Genomic DNA, 24469 nt, shown 5'->3' with positions numbered 1-24469 from the left:
CTTGTTCATTCACGATGATAGCCATTCATTCATTGTCATTGAATAGCAAGAACTATGTCCATATTAGTATGATGATTCAATCCCTAACGACTGACAGTACATTCCAAGTAACTAACAGATGTCATCAAAAACCAGAATTTACATGTGATGTGGTTAGATTTCGTTAGAATTTGAATTTGGTTCGTTTGAATTTGATTATTATGATGTTCGATCTATCAATCAAGGCCAATCAACATGATTTGAACTGAACACCTAACATGAGGAAACGCTGAGACTCAACTGAATAAGTTATTAACTTTTCTTTACTGCATTCTTGTTATGTGGTGCCTACTAGATCCCAGTAGATTATTATATTATTCAGATTTGATGTTATGTTGTTATTGACACCAACTATAACTAACAATATCTCCAACCCTGACCCTAGTTTGTGTTCAGGATAGCTAAAATAGGGTTGGCTCTAAAACTGAAATGTTTTGTAGAGCACTCACAAATTTGATGAGCAGAGGTGCTGTGCTTCATGCACATCAACCTTGTTACATGTTCCCCCAAAGAAGAAACTTAGAGAGGGCAAATTCTGAACAACCAGTAAGTTGCATGACTGATCATGTGAAACACAGCGCCGTAGCTTCCCGATTGCCTGTCCCTACCAACTTTCTCACTGAAAACTATGAAAGTTTAAATACTGAGGATAACACGAAAGTTCAGGCCTGTATGCTCTTGTTGCAAGGTGGGATGGTAAATGTTAGGCGACTAGTTATGAACATCTAGGAGTTTGGGGCAGGTGAAAGCCCTCGAATGGGGTTCGTGGCAGCACCCCAAAGCTCTGAACCTTTTAAGCATCAACAACTTTCAAGGTATGCATAAATACAATCAATTGTAAGCATCAAAATTTACATAAATATATTGTTTATGGTTCATGGAAAACAAAACTTTTTTATTCAACGAACGATAATAAAATTAAGATATAAAACGTTGTAAACGTTTACCACATACAAAATGTTCTAAACGTAAAAATAAATCGAGATATTCTAAAGAACAAACTCTATGAAAGGAGTGTTGGCCATGAAAAATACCGTGGGAGAATAACTCCAAAGAATTGTCTTATTTGGATGCTATCGGTCCCATGGACGTCAGGCTCATCAAGGCGCTTCGGACACCCGGCGCAGAAAAGCATAATAGACCGATAAAAGGAATAGGTGACTTGGGTGATATATATAGAGAAGGAACTTCTGGAACAGTAGTTGACCTAGAAAAGATAACAGACGCCATGTATTAAGATTTGTACGCAGTGAACAATCTTCTATAATTTATTTCTTACCGTTCACTCATTGAAAGACATTTTTATGTTCATGGTTACATGTCAAAATATTCTAAGTTTCTGTTATAATTAATTGTTAGTGGTTTAAGATTACTTAAACAATATTGTTTCCGTTTTTGTTCTACGTTTTCTTGAGATGAGATTTTGTAATTAGCCCTTTTCATTATCGAAATATGTCTTATTGTTTCTTTACAATTACTGTTTACTACCCAGAATATCTAGAATTTTCTGGGCTTTTTGTTAGTGTTATGATTGTTACGCTACACTGGCTCATTGTCTAGCAATAATTTTTTATTGTTCTGTATGTGAACATTCTTAGAAACTCGGCAGTCAGCAAGACTATATGATTGGTCGGTTTGAACGAAAGTCGTCAATCTTAAGGCCAATCGCTTATGTAATATAAATACTGCCACTAATCTTTAGGCAGTTCAGCTTGGGTTTGACTCTTGAATTAGACGCACGATTAGTTTTACTATAATAAAGTCGTTATTGTTGGAGAAATATCGTTTATTATCGTCACTAACAGCAAGCTCACACAAAATTACTACAACTAAATTGGATAATTAAATAATTATCCTTACAAGAGTTGTGTTTTCTCCTGTTGTTTCGGCAGGTTGTACAGTTGGCAGCGTTGGTTTCAGCGCACTGTTGGTTTCAGCAGAGCACAAGTGAGTTGGGTTCAGCTCCCTCCTGTTGGTTTCAGCAGGTTGTACAGTCAGCAGCGTTGGGTTCAGCGCACTCTGTTGGGTTCAGCAGAGCACAAGTGAGTTGGTTTCAGCTCCCTCCTGTTGGGTACGGCAAGTTGTACAGTTGGCAGCATTGGTTTCAGCGTGCTCTGTTGGTTTCAGCAGAACGGAAGTGAGTTGGGTTCAGCTCTCTCTTGTAGATTTCAGCAGGTTGTACAGTCAGCATCGTTGGGTTCAGCGCACTCTGTTGGGTTCAGCAGAGCATAAATGAGTTGGTTTCAGCTCCCTCCTGTTGGGTTCAGCAGGTTGTAGCATTGGTTAAAGCGCAGAAAACTAGAGCTAGGGGCTGTCCCCACCCCACTCTTGCGAGTTCTCTTCACAAAGCTCTAAACCTTTTAGGCATCAACAACTCTCAAGGTATGCATAAATACAATCAATTGTAAGCATCAAAATTTACATAAATATATTGTTTATGGTTCATGGAAAACAAAACATTTTTATTTAACAAACAATAATAAAATTAAGTTATAAAACTTATGACCCTACAGATTTCTGTAAGGGGCATTAACAGAACAAGCGCTATTACTTTTTTATTGCAATAGCTCTTGTTCCGTCAATGTGTCCATGGCAGAATTTTTCACAACTGGCAACATCTTTATATATGTGTATTTTTAGAAAACGATTTAGACGAGCCTGCCCCATGATGTTCCTCATTGATGTTTTGACTCGGTTATGTTTTGATAAGGAAAATGCCAGTTTGAGGGTTTTCTTCACATCCCCACCATAAGCAATAAAGTTCAGTTTCCAAGTCTTAACAAAGTCTCACAAGATCACTCATTTGGCGAGATCACCACGGAGACAATATAGATTGTTAGTACTGTGATATAAATGTTGGAAATTCCAAGTGAATGAGCTTAGACTGCAATTCTTGGTACTTTGCTGCCAAAAATCACTAAAAAGTTATGGACCGCTCATCTGGGCAGCATGAAGTTCATCCTGCAGCCACGTTACCAACTGCTGTTGCATTTTGATGACCTCCCTAGTATGCTCTCAATCTACAAGCTGCATTATTTTTCATATGTTTGTCAATGTTTTTCCAGCTAAAGAGGTTGAAAGAAAACTGGATTTAAAGACTCTGACTAGGGAATTATAGACTACTAGCTGCATTACCCGTGTTCGGGAACAGGTTTATGTAAAGCAATAGTTTTATTGAGAGTTGTCTTTTATACGGTAAAACAACTCCAAATATACAATCTACTGAAATTTTTGTGCTGATCTGACTGCCTACACATATGCAGTTGTACATGTCAATAATGTTGGAAAGACCAATGGAAATATGCAATGGGTTTTACAGCTAGTCTACGATGCATCAGTCTCGAATTAATCAAATCGGAATTGTCCTAATTTTGTACACAGAACTGATAATGAAATTGACATTGCTGGGCAAACTGAAGTTCTTCAAACTGACAGTATTGAAAAGTGTTACATATTTTAAGAAATTCTAAAAAATATTTTGCTATTGCACTGCTTAGCTATCACCAGCATTTATTGAATTGAGACTTCTACATGCTTGAAACACTAATCATGACTCACCAGTTGTTCGTCTATAACCTGCGTTTTGACATGGTATATACAAACTGTGCAGCAGTATTGTGGTCGTGTTGATAAAATTTATTATCAATAAAATCTACTATATAAACTACATATATGGCCTCTCGCCTTTCCAACGTAAGACATTACATCTGGAGCATTTTTGGACATTCGTCCCATAGAAAAATTTGGCCCTATACTGTGTTGCAGGACTGTAGTCAAGTGCGAAGTTTTCTGTCCATACGCAGCGCCTGGTAGCAGCTGCTGTAGTTAGTGCATCTCGCTGTTGTCGCCGTTTCATCTGCTCAGAAAATGCAGCTCGCCGAGCAGCTGTTGTAGCTAGTGCATCATATTCTTGTCGCTGCTGCATCTGCTCAGAGGTTTCTGCACATTCGGCCGAAGTAGCGGCTGCTCTGAGCCGTTTGAGTCGCTGCTGGGTCGGCTCAGTAGTCTCTGCACTTTTAGCGGCTGCAGCCTCTATTCTGGCCTGCTCTCGATGTACCTGTGTTTGTTCAGCGGTTTCTGCTTTTCGGAGATTTTTCTAATGGAGATTTTTTGTGCAAGTTCATTAAATGCGTCCGAGTTAAACAAATAACTACTTGTGTTAATGAAATTATAGACGATTCAGATTTTTGTGATTACACAGATAATTAAAATGCACAAAGTATTGACACAACGAATTTTTTGTATAGCAGTGTTTGTTAACATGTTGGAAAAATGAAATATATAACCAAACAAACGTTCTAGATCGAGTTTGAAGTTGAAAAAATAATGTATACATATTAAGCAATATCGGCAAGATGGCTGGCAGTAGGCCGATAGCTAAATTTGTACACGGACGCAAGTGAAAGGGTTATGTAGTAGAAGTGTGGCAATTCATAAACAATACAAAATTGATTGAGAAATGCTTCCCTTTTTTATGTAGAAATTTAGTAGGAGAGAACTGCGTTTTCCAGTGACCGCAAGAAACCAACGTTCGCGTGACCTTCTCGGTACATGTTGGCAGTAAAAATTAATCGCATGTAAATTACTATCCATTAATTTATTTTATTTAATGATTAGTACATTTGTATAGCTGTATAGGCCGCCGAACTCAGGATGATGCATGCTTTTTAACATGGCAGCAAATTTGCTGTTTCAATCGCGCCAGTGTCGTTGGGTGCCGTAAAGAGGCGCGCGCTAATTGGAGATGACGCGTTTTTGTGTAAAACTGATGAATAGGTTATGTATAGAGGCATGTACTAACCGGAGATTCCCGTTAACGCGCCCTAGATACCTAGTGGCAGCTAATAGTCTGAAAAGTACGGTACTCTATAAGGCGGACAGATAGACAGACAGACAGATAGACAACGATTGCCGTTTATATAGTAGATAGGCTCATTCCTAAATTTATGTTTTATTTTTATAGCCAAGTATATTTACACCTCTGAGTATTGAGGTCTCAGATTCCTGCCAAGACTCATATGAGCCTCGTCTCAAACAATCAAAGACAGGCTCTAGTCAAATATTAGATCCATTATGTGTCATATGTGGTGGTGAGGCTAAGTCAAAGAGGGTTACTCGGAAGAAAAACTCATCAATGACAAACTGTGTAAGGCACAGACTATCAATGCTGGTAAGTTTTTTGCTTCATTTGCTTCAAATAGTAAACATTTTGATGCTTTTACTGCTCAAAAAGCAGCAAAATTTTAGAAATTTCTCTTCCTCTTTTGACCCTTTCTGCTGGAAGATGTGTCAAGAACAGATCATAAGCACACCAATGACTTCAATCAACACTAAATAATCAGCTTAGCACAGTCTGTAATGCAACATGCTAATATGTCAAAAGACATATTTCATGATCGCAGACACCATATACATTATGTGGAAAGTTTTTAAATGTATACGTGTAGAAAGGAACAATTTATTATTGGTACATTACAGTTGCAGCTTTTGACTACGGTATGTTACAAACTTTAATCCCAATCCCCCAAACACAGTAAAAGAAGGACTGAAACATTATAAATTGGTTATATTTGCTCCAAGTTGTAAGACCTCATTTGATGTTATTTTAGGTTGCATTCTGCCGATGCGAAACCTCATGTGTTGAGAGGTGCTCTTGCCAGAACCAAGGATTACCTTGCACTGACCTCTGCGCCTGCTCTATGGACCGCTGTTCAAGCTGGAATGTAGAACATGATTGTGTCTTAGACGCTGAAGGTTAGTTTGGCAGATTATACATTATGCATCATTATATTAGTAACAAATAGTATAGCCAGGTGTGTGTGTGTGTGTGGTGTCCCCCATCAGGCAAAATGACATCATTTCCTATACTGTATGTTGCAGGAAAGCAATAAAACTAAACTGACTGTATCCATAATATGCTTAACCAAGCATTGAGAAAGAATCCGCCAATGCCGCAAACACTAGCTTTTTGTGTTTTGTTACATCCGTAGCTCATCACTGATGTTGATATTTAGAAGGTTAGCTATCCTCAAAACATTAATTGTAAGCAAAATAAAATTGCTATCAAGAGGAATAGTGCTATTATGTATATTATTTTATTTGCAGATGAAGGCGATTGATGATGAAGCATCAACCGAGTGAATGTGTATGTTTCCATTGGAGTCATCTCAGGAGATGTAAAACAATAATTATTTAATCAAACAAAATCAAATGCTTTAACCAAGTTCATTTGTTACAAAACATATTATTAAATGTTCTTTGAACAGTTCTCACCCCTTAACCCTCTCCCTGAATTGGTTTTAATTATTTTAACATGCAAAGAAGGTACCACAGCTCCGAAAAAGTAACACAACTCCGAATAGACTTTCAAGCGCTGCCGACAGCAGCAGAATGGTTGTACAGGGTGCAAGGCTTAATCTTATTACCACAAGGGCTAAAACTACTAGTTCAATTCAAAAAAATGCATAAGTTGAGAAAGGGAATAGAAATTATTTTATGACAGATAGGGTTATCCTGCTCTCTGACTAAACTGCACCAAGTTACAATTGCGTCAATTTGCTTATTGCAAGCTCTTTATAAAAACACCCAGAACTTTGTGAAATAATAACTCGAGATTGTAAATACATTTTGAAGCACTAACTGATCTTGGTGTGACAGTGAACATAACATAGGGGTGAGACAGACAGCGAGAGTCTACTATAAGCTGTTACCTGTTAACCATTAACAGGCATATGGTATGGAAATAATGGCAGAATAAGACCACTTTTCTATTGGTGATTTTATAGGTAATAAAACATGCATTTGGCACAATATGTTGAGAGAAATTTTCTAATTACTAAACAATTGCAGTGATTTAACTGAATTGTCAGGAATAATTTAATGACATCCTGCATATGTGGTATAAAGAAATTTGATGACACCCTACTCCAATGCCATGAATAAATATACTGACAGACCTTACAAGTGTCATAGACAGATGCATTGACAGATGCAGTGCCATGAACAGATGCGCTGACACCCTTTACAAGTGCCATGAACAGATGCACTGACATCCTTTACAAGTGCCATGAACAGATGCACTGACACCATTTGAATGTGATGATTAAATACAATGACACTCTGATCACACGGCAAGAATACATACGCTGAAATATTTCATTTGTGGCAAAAAGCTTAAAACGACGTAGCGGAATCTAAAGAGACCACCATTATAAATAAAATCCACAAACTAAAATAATTACAAGCAAAAGAACTGAACCACTAGTGTTGAAAATGCTTAAAAAGCATTGAAACCTGTAGGTCAGCATTTGAACATAGATACAACATAAATAAATTACATATTGCACACATTAGTTATGCTTGAGTATACATGACAAGAATGAGTACATGTTCATATTCCTCTCTCTTTCTCTCCCCTAACCCCCAGTGCTACATGCTTTGTCAGAGAATGAGAAAAGATCTCCAAAAGCAGTGAATGGTGCGTGATGTTTAGCTTTTTGTGGGTTTTTTGGAGTCGCTTTCCTTCTTCGCAGTCATATATTCTATGAGTGAGGTAACTAACGTAGCGCACATGAGATCACAAGGGTCCATAATTCCCCGTTGAATCCACTTTGGTATTGTAGTTCTCGCGTGGCTAAACCCTAACTTCTGCAAGACATAGTCAACGCCAACCGGCTCTATACCACGTCCCGCCCATGACAGCAACCTGAAAATAAAACAGATAAAAATACTGACCCAAAACTTATAGAACCAAATAAGTTACAGCAAAGACCTGTGCAAATATCTTCTTAGTGATAATTAAAGTGCAAAACCAACTGAAAACTGATTGAAAGTTGAAATTCTCATTTACAACCTTAATAATCATTGTGAGTTTAGTCAATAGCCATAAATTATATATAAAGATGTGTTTTGGCAGAGCCATAGAGACCCCGCCCCGTCACAGTGGTCACCGGAGTGAGCCTCAAAAGCCTTCCTACTATCGGAGAAGTCTCAGGAACCGGTGAGTACACTCAGACAATCGAGCAAACAAGCAGAGATCCGAGTTATAAATGAGAGAAATGTGGGTGGAGCCTAGCGAAAGACTATCGTATAGAAGAAGGAAAACGCCATGGTTTCAGCAGAGCAATGCTGCAGGCTTTCTGTGTGATTGACAATTATTGCATACACATTGCTTTTATGTGTTTATATATTTGGGCAGAAATATATATATTCTTTGGTGACTAGACATTAAGTGTGTTTATTTGTTGCCTGACTGTCTTGTGGAGAGAAAAGGAGCAGGCAGTTTCCTTTACAGATGTGAGATTATATTTTTAAATGATTATGTAGGCTAACTTCTGAGTATTTCATTTTTTACTGGTTGAAGGTAACAATCTGTACGGATAATATCACACGGCATACATTTTATTTGCTTATTTAAGTCATATAGTTTAAACAAAGCTAGATTTTAGAAAACAATAAATCACATGAATACAATTAAAAAAACAGAAATCATCTTATGAAACCTAGCGGCATGCAATCAAATCTTTTTTGTTACTTTGGTTCGCAAAACTGCATCTAATCCGATTTGAGCGCATCCTACACATTATTTGATAGCATATTCTGAATATGACAATATTCTGACAAGATTTTGAGCCTTATGTATATAATTCATGTCGTTTTCTGGTCGAAAGGCAAATTATAAGTTTGCAAAACTTTTTCAATAAACAAAGGAGGTCCAGTCAATTTTTTACACCGATGTAATAACATAAATGATAAAACTGGATGATTCCAAACACGGAGCGTTGGTTACTGCAATATTTGCTATGATATAATGCAAATACTAAAGTAATTGCATGAATTGTACATTTTAGCCATAAAATGTAACAATCATTCATATTCACTCAACCAGAATCTAATCAAAACGACTGGCCAATTGCCGCAAGTTAGACAAAAAGCCGGAAACTGTGAACATACTGTAATATTCTTCTTGAAAGCAGACGAAACCATGCCATACCTGACTGAAGGCTCTAGCTGCCATGTCACGCACTCAAACTGTCTCCAGTCCTTCTTGAGTTCACTTGTTGGGTCTGTGTTGAACTTGACAGAGGCGGCGACATCCATGACACGACCTTCGTCATCTACAAGTTGATCTTACTGATGTTAATCAACATCGACGATGCAAAGTTGAAAAAGTACAGCTGTAGAAATTAGGATACAACATCCAGCCACAACACGCAACTTTTTAAATGTGACGAGCGCCTAACAGCTGCATGCAAAGCGAGAACGGCTCAAAGTGTGTGCAAAAGCGTAAGGCGTGGGCTAATTTGGACGTACAAAAAGCAACTATTGAACACAACACTTGTAAGGTATGAGATAATCAAAATATTAAACTTTCAAATAATATTGTAGCTTTAATATCGGTAAATTAACTATTTAATATATTTTAATGAAATTTGATAAAATAAGAAAAAAGTTGTGCGCTGCTAATGAATAAAAATAATAGAAACATCATTGAGAGAGTGAATAAATCACAGCAATTTAAGCAGAGTGAAGCATGCAAAACTGCAGATGGAATTTGTTGGAAAAAATCGAAGAGAGAATGTGCAAACCCAAAGCAAGGTTTCTAATAGTTTACAGAGCATCATAGACATAGATTATCTACTTAGATAGTAGGTATATAAACTCTATAGGTAAATCAAAGCTTAGCTTGGTTGCTGAACCTCCAAGAACCAAAAAACACATTTAAAAATTAAAACGCTAAGTACATGTAACAAATAGTCATAACTTATATTTTAATACACAACTCAGCTCTATTCCCGACTGAGCCAACAACTCACAAATGGACAACAAAAGATGTACTCATATGCACAGAGTTTGTCAACACTAGTAAAATATATAAAGCATATGTGAAACGATGCTGTTGCTGCCTTGGGCTGAATATACACTCGAAGCCAGTTTAATAACTAGAGACAAAGTAAGAAGGCGCAAGACAAAGAAATAATAGAAACCAAATAATCTGAAACCTTTGCGCACTCCGCGTGCCGCTTCTTTCCACCGCTGCAGAAGGTTACCACCTGGGGAACATTGCAAAATTGTCAGAAAAAAATAGCACAATATCGTAATGCAAGGAGGGAGCTTACAGACAAAACAGACAAAGAAAAGCTGAGTGAAATGCAACAATGGTTTCATTAAAGAAAAGAGCTAAAAATGACGAGAGAGATGACAAAAAAAATCCATTGAGAATAACAAAACAAGAAACACATTAAGGATAAACTGGCAGATACCAGAATGACCACACAGCAACTGAAGTGAGACTTTCAAGTTTAGTTAGAAAAGGTAGCCAAAGTAACAGACGACTAAATTATGGCAACTGAATCACTCCGGTCAGGCACAGGCTGAATGGGCCTGAGAAGTTAGGTATTTTATTAAAATTCACAAATTTGGATATTTTGGTGAAATACCAAAATAATTTTATTTTGGCATTTTAATTTGGGTTTGGGTAGTTTATTAAGTACGTATTATTAGCGAACGCAATATTCACTTGATAGATTCACAAACTGGCAAATAATTTATGCTACATCACACTCTAGCACACACACATACTGCATGCTGTAGCATACACGCACACAGCATGCTGTAGCATACACACATACAGCATGATGTAGCATGCGTCAACAAACAACAAACGTAATGACAGGGCAATAGAACAGGAAACACTTTGAACATCACCAATTCCTTTAGCAAGCTCTAAGACGGTGTGACAGATCTTTGTAAACCTTTGTTGAGATATGTATAGTTCAAAGGCTTTGACTATAGTGCTGTGTGCCCACTCATTTAGTTGGCCATGAAAACAACCACCATAAAATACTGCTGATACAGTTTTAAAACGTGAAAACAGTGAACGCACATAGACATAAATGTAAACAGAACTGATCATATTAATAATAGCAATTGGAATCTTCTCAAAATCAGACACAGTCAGTAATATTCTCCACAAACATATGATGTAAAAATGTGACCTTGCAACGTTTGTCGGTGCAAAACACTCACTTTTTTGGGTGTCTTTCTCGCGGACATATGAGGTTACAACATCGTGTAGCCAAAGAATAAGCTCAGCGTCCATTGCTACTGATATATGTCCGTCAAACTCGGTGACAAATGACACTGTAACGACTGGACGTGCATCTAAAACAACAGTTTAACATAGAGTTATAATATAAATGCCCAAATAAGTTATAAGTTGCTATAAGACGTTGTGATGTCAAGTCAGTGAGTGCTTCAGTTTCTATGAGAGAGGTTTGACTGCAGTATTGAGTGAAGATCAAGTCATGGAAAAGTGCAAAAATAATAACACACTTAATATGATATATAATACATACATAGATGTATGAATTGACTAGTCAGACATAGATGTATGATCAAATTAGCCATACATAGATACAGCAAGTCAGCAGGTACTACTGATGGTAACGATATGGAGTATTTAATATTAAATGTCAAACACACCAGTTGACTGGGGAGGCAGGTGCTTCTGGGGATGTTCAGTCTTTATGTTGAGCTGTAAACCAGGTAGGTCAAATATGATATCGACATCATGGTTATACCGGTGTATCTTCCTGGATGATGACCTGGCACGAGTAGAGGTGCCACCGATGGCTGTAGCGGAGTCAGCCGGGTCTACCCCAGAACCAGGAGAGCTTAAGTCTCCAAAATTGTCCACATTCATGAATGCTGCAAAAAGATGAACAAGACGTACACTGACAGAAGGCAAGACTACAGTGAATAAATCAATGAACATCTATTACTGGACAGAAGAGGTCAAAGACAGAAGTCAATTGTATGATAGTTTGCTATTTTTAGCATACAAAGCGCTACCGACTATCCAACACCCTCTGGTGAAAATTGAATTGTTTCAACCAGAAACTCTTCAAGTAGAATGCTAGAGTAGGTTTACTTTGCTTAAATGGATATAGGAATTGTTTAACCTCGCGCTGCCCAGGCTAAAAATGAAGTAGGATATTCACTTTTTTACTTCGATTTACATCAACTTTCACCCATATTTTATAATGTAAAAACAAAAATTGCATGTTATATAAATATACACTATTTTACACTGTTACAACACTACGCTATCTATTATAACGTTTCTATCTTGATAGTTCCAGTGTGCTCAACAAGTTACTTCAAATTTGAAGGGAGCTAAATAAAAACTGCCCGAGGTCACATGACTTGCTGTGAACCAATCAAATTTGGTGTCTTTTTTGACTTACGTAAAATTTTTACACGTAAATGGATATTTGTGCTCATATTTAACTCTCCAAAACTGTTGTTACATACATGCATTTGTCACATGGGGTAGTATGGGGTTAGAACTTTCCTTCTATTACTAAAATATATAGATATATTTGCTAACAACGACACGAACCATTTTTCTTATAAAACGTTATGACTGATTTTTCTAACCAGTTTACAGCTTCATGTTGTACACCAGAAGATTGATGAACAGATAAGAACTTGCTGGCAATGCAAGCAACTATGGTTCACTCTATGCAATGACAGTGCAAGCAACTGTGGTTCACTCTATGCAATGACAGTGCAAGCAACTATGGTTCAATCTATACAAGGACAATGCAAGCAACTGTGGTTCACTCTATGCAAGGACAATGCAAGCAACTGTGGTTCACTCTATGCAATGACAATGCAAGCAACTGTGGTTCACTCTATGCAATGACAGTGCAAGCAACTATGGTTCACTCTATACAAGGACAATGCAAACAACTGTGGTTCACTCTATGCAATGACAATGCAAGCAACTGTGGTTCACTCTATGCAATGACAGTGCAAGCAACTGTGGTTCACTCTATGCAATGACAGTGCAAGCAACTATGGTTCACTCTATACAAGGACAATGCAAGCAACTGTGGTTTACTCTATGCAAGGACAATGCAAGCAACTGTGGTTCACTCTATGCAAGGACAATGCAAGCAACTGTGGTTCACTCTATGCAATGACAATGCAAGCAATTGTGGTTCACTCTATGCAATGACAGTGCAAGCGACTGTGGTTCACTCTATGCAATGCCAATGCAAGCAACTGTGGTTCACTCTATGCAATGACAGTGCAAGCAACTATGGTTCACTCTATGCAAGGACAATGCAAGCAACTGTGGTTCACTCTATGCAATGACAATGCAAACAACTATGGTTCACTCTATGCAATGACAATGCAAGCGACTGTGGTTCACTCTATGCAAGGACAATGCAAGCGACTGTGGTTCACTCTATGGAATGACAGTTCAAGCAACTGTGGTTCACTCTATGCAATGACAGTGCAAGCAACTATGGTTCACTCTATACAAGGACAATGCAAGCAACTGTGGTTCACTCTATGCAAGGACAATGCAATCAACTGTGGTTCACTCTATGCAAGGACAATGCAAGCAACTGTGGTTCACTCTATGCAAAGACAATGCAAGCAACTGTGGTTCACTCTATGCAATGACAGTGCAAGCGACTGTGGTTCACTCTATGCAAGGACAATGCAAGCAACTGTGGTTCACTCTATGCAATGACAATGCAAGCAACTGTGGTTCACTCTATGCAATGACAGTGCAAGCGACTGTGGTTCACTGTATGCAATGACAATGCAAGCAACTGTGGTTCACTCAATTTCCAGTGGTCAAACATCTGACAGAAGAACTCTAGTTTTCTCAAAAACTAAACGTCATTGTTGATATTTGAACCGTAATTAAGTTATTTTCTAGCCGATTTTGAAATACAAACAAATATGGTCAACAATTATTTATTACTACTGGCTGCTATACAACTGGCTGCTGGCAACTTTACTTTCAAATTCCAAAACAGTTTTGTAATTGTATGAAAACTGATTAAAAGCAGCATCTCCAAGTAAGCTGGACCTTAGACTTGCTTGTTTAAACTGCTGCGTTGATGATTGGAGACAGATTTTTAAAGCCTAGAGATAATGTAATTACTAAACTTTTGTAAACCTGCGGGCATTAGTTGCCATCAAGTCTGCTATATAGCACGACGCAGCATTTAAATATTATAAAGTTATTTCTGTGCTGTGGTAATGGGCAGGGGGAATAGACACTCATACATTGCTGTACAGGTATACGGGTAACTTGTTTAAAAATGTGGTGGTATGCAGTAAGAATGCTGATGATTAACCCTCGTCATTATAACAATAACTATGCGTCATTATAACAATAACTATGCGGGGCTAGCAATAAGCAATGCAAGCCTGGTTATATAAGCCATCTACGAGAGCAAACATGTAGAAAGTTGGGAAGTTCTGGAATGAAAACCTACCTCTGAGATCGGCATCAGCAAATGCATAGGCAAAACAGTCAGATACGCTGGTGAATATTGGAGGAATCTGTGACCTCGTTACTTTGCATATGGTGGCCATACGAGATCTTTTTGTGAGGTCACGGGTGTTCACATGACCAAGGTTAAATACAAAATCTTGAATAACGGATGTGTCTGTCACACCACCTACAATAGGTCAATAGGTCATGAGCTCTGTCAATTATTAATGAACCATGATTTTCATGTAAACTATAAAAGTGATACTGAGGTGAGATTAAACATTGAATGTTAAATATTCTCATCTATAAAATAATTTCTGTGTCAAAAGAAATATTTAAAATAAAATCATTTAGAACAGTGCCACTAGCTGATGTTATCACACTTACCGATAGTAACTAATCGGCTAGCTTTTTCAGCTCATAAAAAGATAGCCTGAGAACCAACATACTCCCTACCGATGCATGCCCTACCTTCAGTTATAATCTCCTGTGCCTCTGTAGAAAAGCTTATACCGGGCTGTTGCATGATGAAGACCACCCATGACTTTGAGCGAAGATTAATTCCGTGATAGCAAACAAGAGAGAGGTTGTTTCCATTAAACACCATGTTTCCCCCTAAAATCACAAACACTGTCTGTCTTAACTTTCGAATTATAGTGTATGGAAACAGGTGTGACAGAGGACTACTATAGCCTAATAAAACAATAGCATACTTGAACAACCAGACTACATGACTTCAGACTGATCCATCGCAGGATCTTTTGGTAAATGAGACATAATGGCAAAAAAACAATTAACTCTGTTCTTTAAAAAGTTTTTTAAATAATAGAAAAACGGAAAAAATTTAAATGACCAAAAGTATCGAATATGTAGTTTGAATTAGAGCTTGAGTTGGAGTTGTTGCAACAGCGATACGTATCACGCAATGTATATACGTTGTGTGATACGTATCAATGTGATAAAATCAAAACTTAATTCAAGCAGATTTAATTTGAAATGCAACATATGCTCACTACTGACGGACTGGCAATACTACTGAATACTACTATGGCATGAATACTAATTAACGCACCAGCCATGGGTATCTTCAGAACAATAGCATATGAGAAATGAATGTTTTTGCTTAGAAACAATCTTTAACGGCTGCATGAAAACACGAAAGAATGTAATTCCGCAAAGGAATGACATATTTTATAAAGAATTTGTTCAAAGCATGAAAAAGGCTGATTGGAATTGTAGAGAATAGATAGCGTCAACTTGTGAGATGAAAGGAAAAAGAGATACAAAAATTAAAATGAATCCAAGAGACATTTAGAGAGAACAAGGGACAGAAAAGTAGAGGGGAAATCAGTGGTGAACTGAATTGTGTAAAGAACATAATTAAAAAACTAAAGTTAAATAAAAAGAAAAGTAAAAATAAGGTTTGACAGAGAAAATAAGCGATAGTAATAAAAATGGCAAGACAAAAATGACAAGATAGGGGAGGAGAGAACTGACAAACTCACCTAGTAGAAAAAATCCCCCTAGTGGAAAAAGAAACTCTCCGAGTAGAGAGAGAGAGACTCACCTAGTAAAGAGAGACTCACCTAGTAGAGAGAGACTCACCTAGTAGAGAGAGAGAGAGAAAGAGAAACTCCCTAGTAGATAGAGAGACTCACCGAGTAGAGAGAGAGAGAAGCTCACCTAGTAGAGAGAGAAACTCACCTAGTAGAGAGAGAGAGAAACTCACCTAGTAGAGAGAGAAACTCACCTAGTAAAGAGAGAGAGAGAAACTCACCTAGTAGAGAAAGACACTCACCTAGTAGAAAGAGAAACTCACCTAGTAGAAAGAGAAACTCACCTAGTAGAAAAAGAAACTCACCTAGTAGAGAGAGAAACTCACCTAGTAGAAAGAGAGAGAGAGAAACTCACCTAATAGAGAGAGAAACTCACCTAGTAGAGAAAAACACTCACCTAGTAGAAAGAGAAACTCACCTAGTAAAAAGAGAAACTCACTTAGTAGAGAGAGAAACTCACCTAATAGAGAGAGACACTCACCTAGTAGAGAGAGAAAATCACCTAGTAGAGAGAGAAACTCACCTAGTAGAGAGAGAAACTCACCTAGTAGAGAGAGAGAAACTCACCTAAGTAGACAGAAAAACCCACATAGTAGAGAGAGAAACTCACCTAGTAGAGTACCATGCTCTGGCAGACATAGAAACTGCAAGAGTTTACATTTAACCAGAGCGTCCTGCCAGTGCCTCCTGTGGTTTATACACAAGTTTTCTTTTTCTTCTTCCTCTGAAATGGTAAACATTAACAGTTGTTAATTTGTTCATGAAAACCATCACAGTAAATACTAGTGTCTACACTAGATAACCAGAAACCAACAAGCCTCAATCAGAAACAGGTTTTACTGGTTCAACAAAACCAAATCTGAACCTCATTAGACACAACCCTAAATTATACAAGAAAAAAAGAGTTACTTGCTAAAAGGATCAATACTCTGTTGCAATATATAAAACTGTCGCAAATGTTCATGGACCCTATACAGCCGCCGCATCTATGTCTAGCAAACAGCCATAAAAATTAAATATCCTCACAAAGAGACCATCAATGAATAAATACAAATTTCTGTAACAACAGACTTCAACGCTGTTATATCAAAGTTATCCCGTTCTCGTTACTATTTAAACACGTCACAGACTCGAAGAGTACGACTGAAATACCACGAACACATCAGATCAGCTTTATTACCTCTGCGCAACTCTCTTATGTAATAAGAGAGTGCTAAAAAGCTTTTAGGCGATCAAAATGAGCCATAAGACAAGTGAGCAGTGCCTTTCATATATCTGAAACTTGACCTGAATGACTGATCTACCGTATCTTATCATCATCCTACTGATGCTACTATAGGTACTTTGAAGCAGAAATTTCTTCTGTACAGCCCCCTACCCACGTACACTGTTACGATAAAATACAGAAGAACACACTATTTACTATCTTACGATTGTCAAGTCTACATGTAGTACACAGGCAGTCCCGAGTGCCATGGGAGACCATCAGGTGAGTTAATAAATCACCGAGAATAAACATATGTACAATGACTCCGAAATCCTGGATGGTGAACATTGGTGTAGGTGGAGACATTTGAGGCAGTGAAACTAAATGTAGCGGGTTCAAATCCCGTATGATGCAATATTGTTTCCTAACTTCCAACTGTGGCTTCAAACAGATGGACAAGAGTTTTATCATTGTAAAGATTATATTTCCTGAAACATTGTATTGATTGTAAATGTTATTACTCCGACCCAAGTAAACTAGTACGGTAATTTATGGATCACAAATTTAGCAAGTTCTTGAGAGTTTTAGCAATAATACTAAGTAAAACATTGCACAGTTAAATAGCCAAGAGCAAACTGCTAACCTAATTTAAATAATACTAATAATACTACTAATAATACTAAATAATAAATTATACAAATAAATATAAATAATAAACTAAATAATACTAATAATAATTTAAATTCAGATGTTTATGAGATTGGTAAGAAACAAACGCAAACAACTGAATCAATCACCATCTGAAGAATGAGCTCCACTAGTGCTGTCCGTCTGAACAGTCGCTCCAAACACTCGTCTGCTGCTCTTAATCTGTTGCCTGTAGTACTCATCACATCTGGCAGCCATCTTAATGAGGTCAGGCGTTGTGGACTTGGTGATCATAATGTGAAGTTGATCCCAACCAAGCTTGCCAATTACAAACACTTGAGCAGGCCTGAAAACATAATATTTTCAGTTTGAAAAAAGCTGGATGGAACGGAAAAAACAACTAAGTAAATCAATGACCAGACAACTACAGTTAGTAAAGAATATTGCAGCATGAAACTGGTATTAGGCTTGTTGTATATTGTTAGAGTTACTTGGCCACCGGCAAATAATGCAATATGGAGGAGACAAATAGCTATACTACGACATTGCATTGGCGAAGATGCTGTGGAAATATTAGATCAATATGAATTTGATGAGGAGGCAGATCCACCTGAAGTAAGGACTCGCCTCCCTGATGCCTTGGCAAAATTTGAAGGTTACTTCAACCCGAGGAGAAACCTACTGTATGAATGGTATGTTTTTATGTCTTTGACTCAAACCGAAGGTGAACCTATTGATATGTTTGTTAAAAGGCTAAAAACTCAAGCTAATAAATGTGAATTTGCTGAGCAACGAGACATGATGATATTAGTACGCTGTGTGTTTGGAATAAAAGATCAGAGGCTAAAGGAAAAATTGTTGCAAAATAGAGACGTAAACCTGAACAATGCCATTGATATGATCCGAGCATCAGAAGTCACAAAAAATCAGTTAGCTGAAATGGCTAGTGAAAAAGTAGTGGCAGTTGTAAACAGAAGCAACGGAACAAGTAAAGGACCTACAATACCAGCGCCTAGGAAAATTATTGACTGCAAATTTTATGGTTATGACCACTTTAAAGGGAAATGTCCTGCCTATGGAGAGACATGCAATAAATGTGGCTTGAAAAATCATTTTAGAAAAAAGTGTACTGGTACCAAGAAAGAAGTAAATTCAGTCACGGTAAAAAGATCGGATATTGGGGTTGGTGACCTATTCATTGGAATGATAGCCAACGATAGAGATTTGGAAAAATGATGGTATAAATCATACAAACTTTCACATGATTCTGTTTCAAAACAAATCACTTTTAAAATAGATACTGGTGCACAGGCAAATGTTTTACCATTGAAGTATGCCAAAGATCTGAAGGCTATCATACAAAAAGGCAGTGCAAGACTTATAACATATTCCAGTGATATCCTACCAAATGCTGGCAAATCCACTCTAAAGCTAAATACTGACAAAACAGAAGATGAACTCGTATTTGAGCTCGTTGACGATGATGTTGTACCAATATTAGGCCTTCAAGCATGTGTGGAACTGAATATAGTCAAGAGAATTGACAGGGTTAACAATCAAGCCATTTTAAAGGAGTATGCAGATTGTTTTTAGGGAATGGGCTGTCTCGAAAAAGAACATACTATTAGTGTAAATTCTGAAGTGAAACCAGTTATCAACAGAGCAAGACGCATACCTTTGAGTATGGTAGACAAAGTGAAAGCTGAGCTAGACAAAATTGAATCCAATGACATAATTGCCAAAGTTGACCAACCAACACCATGGGTAAACAGTATGGTGGTGGTAGAGAAACGAGATGGCAGTGTCAGAATATGTCTAGATCCAAAAGAGTTAAATAAAGCGATTCTTCGTGAGCATCATCATATTCCAACGCTACAAGACATCATTCAAAAGCACAGGAAAATCTGTTTTCACCATTGTAGACATGAAAGCAGGATACTGGCATGTTCCACTCGATCGCCAATCACAGCTACTTACAACTTTCAATACACCATTTGGCAGGTACTGCTACAAGCGTCTACCCTTTGGGATTAACTCTAGTGCAGAGGTATTTGAAAAGAGAGTCGAAGAAGTATTTGGTGACCTTGATGTTTGCATCTATTTTGATGACTTGATTGTTGCTGGTACAGACCAACAAGATCATGATAGAAAACTCAGAAGATTGCTAAAACGGGCAAGAGAGAACAACATTAAATTTAACAAGGACAAAATTCAACATAATCAGTCGGAAGTAAACTATTTAGGCCACATTGTGTCCAAGCATGGGCTAAAACCTGATCCAGAAAAGGTCGGAGCAATCAAGCAGATGCCAAACCCAGTAGACCGACAAGGAATTCAAAGGCTCATGGGATCACTTAATTTTCTGAGAGGATATATTCCAAATATATAAAAGGAAACTCAACCAATTAGAGACTTACTAAAGAAAGATACTCCATGGGTATGGGGCAATCAACAAGAAGAGGCTATGACTAAGATAAAAGCTGTTCTAACTAATGAACCAGTTCTGAAGTATTTTGACACAGAGAAAGACATTGTTTTGCAAGTAGATGCTTCTCAAGGTGGTCTAGGAGCAGTTTTGCTTCAAGCGAATCAACCAGTAGCTTATGCCTCACGGTCTCTAACTAAGACTGAAGAGGGCTATCCACAAATTGATAAAGAGTTACTAGCTATAGTATACGGGTGTGAAAAATTTAACACTTATACTTATGGACGTGGAATTGATGTTCAGAAAGATCACCAACCTCTGGTCTCCATTGTTCAGAAACCACTTTGCAAAGCATCACCTAGACTACAGAAACTTCTTGTAAGATTACAAAGATACAGAGTTGAAAAGATCTACTACGTGCCTGGCAAATATCTATATTTAGCTGACACTCTGTCAAGGGAATATCTCGAGGGCATCAGCGATAACATTGAAGATGATGTTGTCATGATTCACTCACTTCAGTTAGAAGAGTCCGCCAAAGAAGAAATAAACATGCATTATGCCATGGATGATATATGAAACTCCTAACATCGGCAATTATAAGTGGTTGGTATTGGGCTGTAAAAAAACAGGTTCCAATTTAGTTACAGCCATATTGGGGTGTACGTGATGAGTTATATCTCAGTGATGGATTGATTTACAGAGGTGAGCATCTAGTGATCCCTAAGTCTCAGCAACGCCCATACCTCTCGAAGCTTCACTCAGGACACTTGGGAATGGATAAATGCATCGAGAGAGCGAAACAAAGCATGTACTGGCCTGGCATGAATCAACAGATTAAGCAACTTGTAGCTGAGTGTCCTATATGCCTGAGATTTTCTTCTAATAGACAACAGAAAATGCCGTTGCTATCACATGAAGTACCTAAGTTACCATGGAATAAAGTTGGAATGAACATACTAGAGTTTAAAAACAACAGCTACTAACTAGTGGTGGACTTTTATTCTCATTATCCAGAACTAAGGATCATCAAAGGGAAGACTGCTAAAGATGTCACACTAGCATTAAAAAGTATATTTGCTGTTCATGGGGTACCTATTGATGTAGTTGCAGACAACATGCCTTTTGGTAGTATGGCTCTACGTCAGTTTGCATCCAAATGGGGCTTTAACATTACAACTTCTAGTCTACGTTATCCCAAATCCAACGGTATTGCCGAAAGATACGTTCAAACAGTTAAGCAGTTCTTGAAAAAGGCAGCTGCTGATGAATCTAAGTCGGAAATTTATCAATCATTGTTAGCCTACCGACAAACTCCAGTCCAAGGTCTACCTTTCAGTCCATCTGAAATGCTCTTTAACAGATGTATTCGCGGTCCATTGCCTTACACTGGAAGGACCTTAGAACCATTGATTCCTGACGCATATCCCTTGCTATCGGAGAGACAAAGAAGTCAAAAGTTAAGCAGTGATAGACAGGCTAGAGACTTGCCTCCTTTACATAAAGGAGAAGAGGTAGTCATCAAAACAGATGACGAAAATGAATGGAGCAGAGAACAAGTGTTAAGTAAAACACCACATCCACGGTCTTATATGGTAGACACTGGCACATCACACCTTCGTAGAACTAGAACCCATATCAAGCCAGTCCCAAGTATACCCGATGAAACAGATGAAATGACAATCATGAATGAACGAGCAATTCCTGATGAATCGCAAGACTTAACTCCCTGTAGCACACCGAAGAAGCAAGACACTCCAAAGTCAACGCCACGAACAAGTGCATGTAGCAATCGTGGCAAGCTTCCTTCAAAGTACGACTCCTACAAAATGTATTAGCAGCTGTCCCAGCTGCTACTTTAACTGTATATATGTTCTTTGTATTAATTGTTAATCGTTTAAAGACTATGTTTTGGATCTAAACTTCCGAGGAAAGGAAGGATGTTGTATATTGTTAGAGTTATCATATCTTTATTAATTAGTAATTGATAATCAGTCTGGATAAGAGTTGTCTACCCTTCTTCCCATGATGCTACAAGACCTTCCCATGATGCAACCTAAATATCACTTCCTGGGGATCTGATGAAATGCTACAATGCCAAATAAATTATGACTGTAACTTTAATCTTTAACCATAGAAGTCATCTAGATAGTTTAGGGCTGGCCAGCCATTAGGTTTCATCATCAACTAACCAGACAACATTTAGGTAATTATCACAACTTATAACTAGGCTAGTTGTGTTTCAGAGTTATATGACAACAGTAGCAATTAAACCTTATAAGCCATCCAGCGCAGACTACCACCAAGGAATCATACAGCTTGAAGAAAAAACATGTTACAAATAGGTGAAAGGTCAAAGTAGAAAGTCAGCTCTACCATACAAAAGGGTAATGGATGTCTAAACACAATAGCTATGTATCTAGTTAAGCATCTAGTGAAGACAATAATAATAAATTGGAAACTCGCCTGTTTGTAGCAATAGGTATATTTGTGGGAGAGATTGCTCCATCAGATGCAGACACAATCCACTCATCGTTGAAGGCCAATTTAAGGTGAGTGAGTTGTAACATGCAAATGCTAGTTCCCATGTAGTCCAGTTTCATGTCGAGAGAGTGAAGACCAGCTTCTATCTTATGCTCAGGCTTGCTCACAAAACTCTCATTAATCACCACTAACAAACAGTAGAACCCAGGCTATACAACAAGATGAGTGAGAATAAGGCCGACTACAGCTAGCAGAAGCTCAGAAAAAGGAAATAAATGAAAAAGAATGAGGAAAGAAAGGAATGAGTAGATATACTGGTTATGTACAACTAAGAAAAAATAGATGAGTCATTAAATAATGAAGATATATATCAGGTATGTACCGCTTTAAGAAGAAATAGATGCGATATTAAATAATGAAGATACATACTAGTTATGTACAACTTTGAGAGGAAATAGAGGTGCTATTGAATAGTAAGCATATGCCATAAAACCCCTAACTGAACGCCACCTCTATTTGAACGCCACCTCCATTTGACCGCCATTTAGACATTATTTAGTCTTTACGAGCCCATAATATCAATTGATCAGTAAAAAGGTGTCCAACAAATCGTATTAATAATGAATCGTTTACATCAATAATAATTAATTCTCCTGGTGTCCAATTCCAAATCTTTTCGTTTTATTTTCGTAAAAAATTTGAAAGCAGCACCATAGAAATAAGCAATAACTCACTCAGGCTAATAGTAGTTCCTTGTTTAATGCGGTCTTGGTACTTTGAAGTACAAGTATATAAAAAAATTTACATTTACAATGGTACAAAGGTTAATTTTAGCAAGCAAAACCTCCGTGTTGTATTTGTGCTAAAAAAACACGTAAAAGTTTTGCTCAGCCAAAAAATTGTTTGGCCACTAATATCGACTAGTTAAGCAGTGCAGAAGAAGAGTTGAGGTCAGAAAACATTGTAGAAGGTAATAAACAATCAGAAGATTTTCGTTCCATTGAAAGCAACAATAAGTACTCAGCTATCCGAGTAAACGGTGCAATATTTTTGTTTTAAAAACGTTCATTTTGGTTTCTGCATGTAATATACATGTAACTACGGTCGGTTCACGTCACTTGTTCATAAGTATATATATTTGTAACATTTAATCAATTATCATTATATAACTTATAAATATGCACATTTACAGCATGTTATTTAATAGCATCCTTGCGGGTGTCTTAACACGGTTTACAATGGATCGATGCTCATACCTCCTCTTCTATTGCACATAAAAAGCTACTTCTGGTTGCAAATTGTAGTAAACATATCAATGAGTATAATAAGATTTTATTCAACATTATTAAATATAAAATAAAAATATGCCTTCAAATTTTAATTGAAATAAAAAATTGAAAGCTCTAACAAAGTGCAAAGCAAGACACAGGCTATAATATCATCGCATATTAATTACAAGCAATAGATAACAACTGGTAGAGATATCTCTCGGCTTCCTAATGCATATTTAATTTAAAGATTTTTGAAAAGTGAGAGGTAAGTTAGCAGATTTACTACATCCAAAAAGTTTAACATCGCTCCACCGAAAAAAGGACAAAATATAGGTGACATTCGCTTTACCTGAAAAAGGACTAAATTTATGTTCCAAAAATTCTGACAAGCCATTTGAAAAATACAACGCTAGCCTCTACTTGAGCGCCACCTCCAATTGACCCCCACTAGAAAGGAAGGGTTAAAAGTAGAGCACCATGGGGTTCAATTAAAGGTTTTACGGTATGTGTGCTTTTAGATATACCAGGTATGTA

The 24469-nt window shown here is 37.4% G+C and overlaps 1 protein-coding gene across 1 annotated transcript in view; it reads right to left on the bottom strand.

The window, feature by feature from the left end:
- Positions 1-7180: 7180 nt before the first annotated feature.
- The window catches only part of LOC137406922 (bridge-like lipid transfer protein family member 1), a 139606-nt gene continuing 122317 nt past the window's right edge, over positions 7181-24469 (bottom strand). The window contains 9 exon segments of the mRNA XM_068093524.1: positions 7181-7744; positions 9032-9155; positions 11068-11202; positions 11524-11748; positions 14346-14531; positions 14816-14959; positions 16511-16624; positions 17905-18101; positions 22647-22851. Coding sequence (XP_067949625.1) covers positions 7528-7744; positions 9032-9155; positions 11068-11202; positions 11524-11748; positions 14346-14531; positions 14816-14959; positions 16511-16624; positions 17905-18101; positions 22647-22851 — 1547 coding nt within the window. The 3' untranslated portion in view covers positions 7181-7527.

The sequence above is a fragment of the Watersipora subatra genome, chromosome 10 (genome assembly GCF_963576615.1).
Source record: "Watersipora subatra chromosome 10, tzWatSuba1.1, whole genome shotgun sequence".
NCBI lineage: Eukaryota > Metazoa > Bryozoa > Gymnolaemata > Cheilostomatida > Watersiporidae > Watersipora > Watersipora subatra.
Note: the sequence above shows the minus strand (reverse complement) of the source record. Positions and strands in the feature narration are given on the sequence as shown.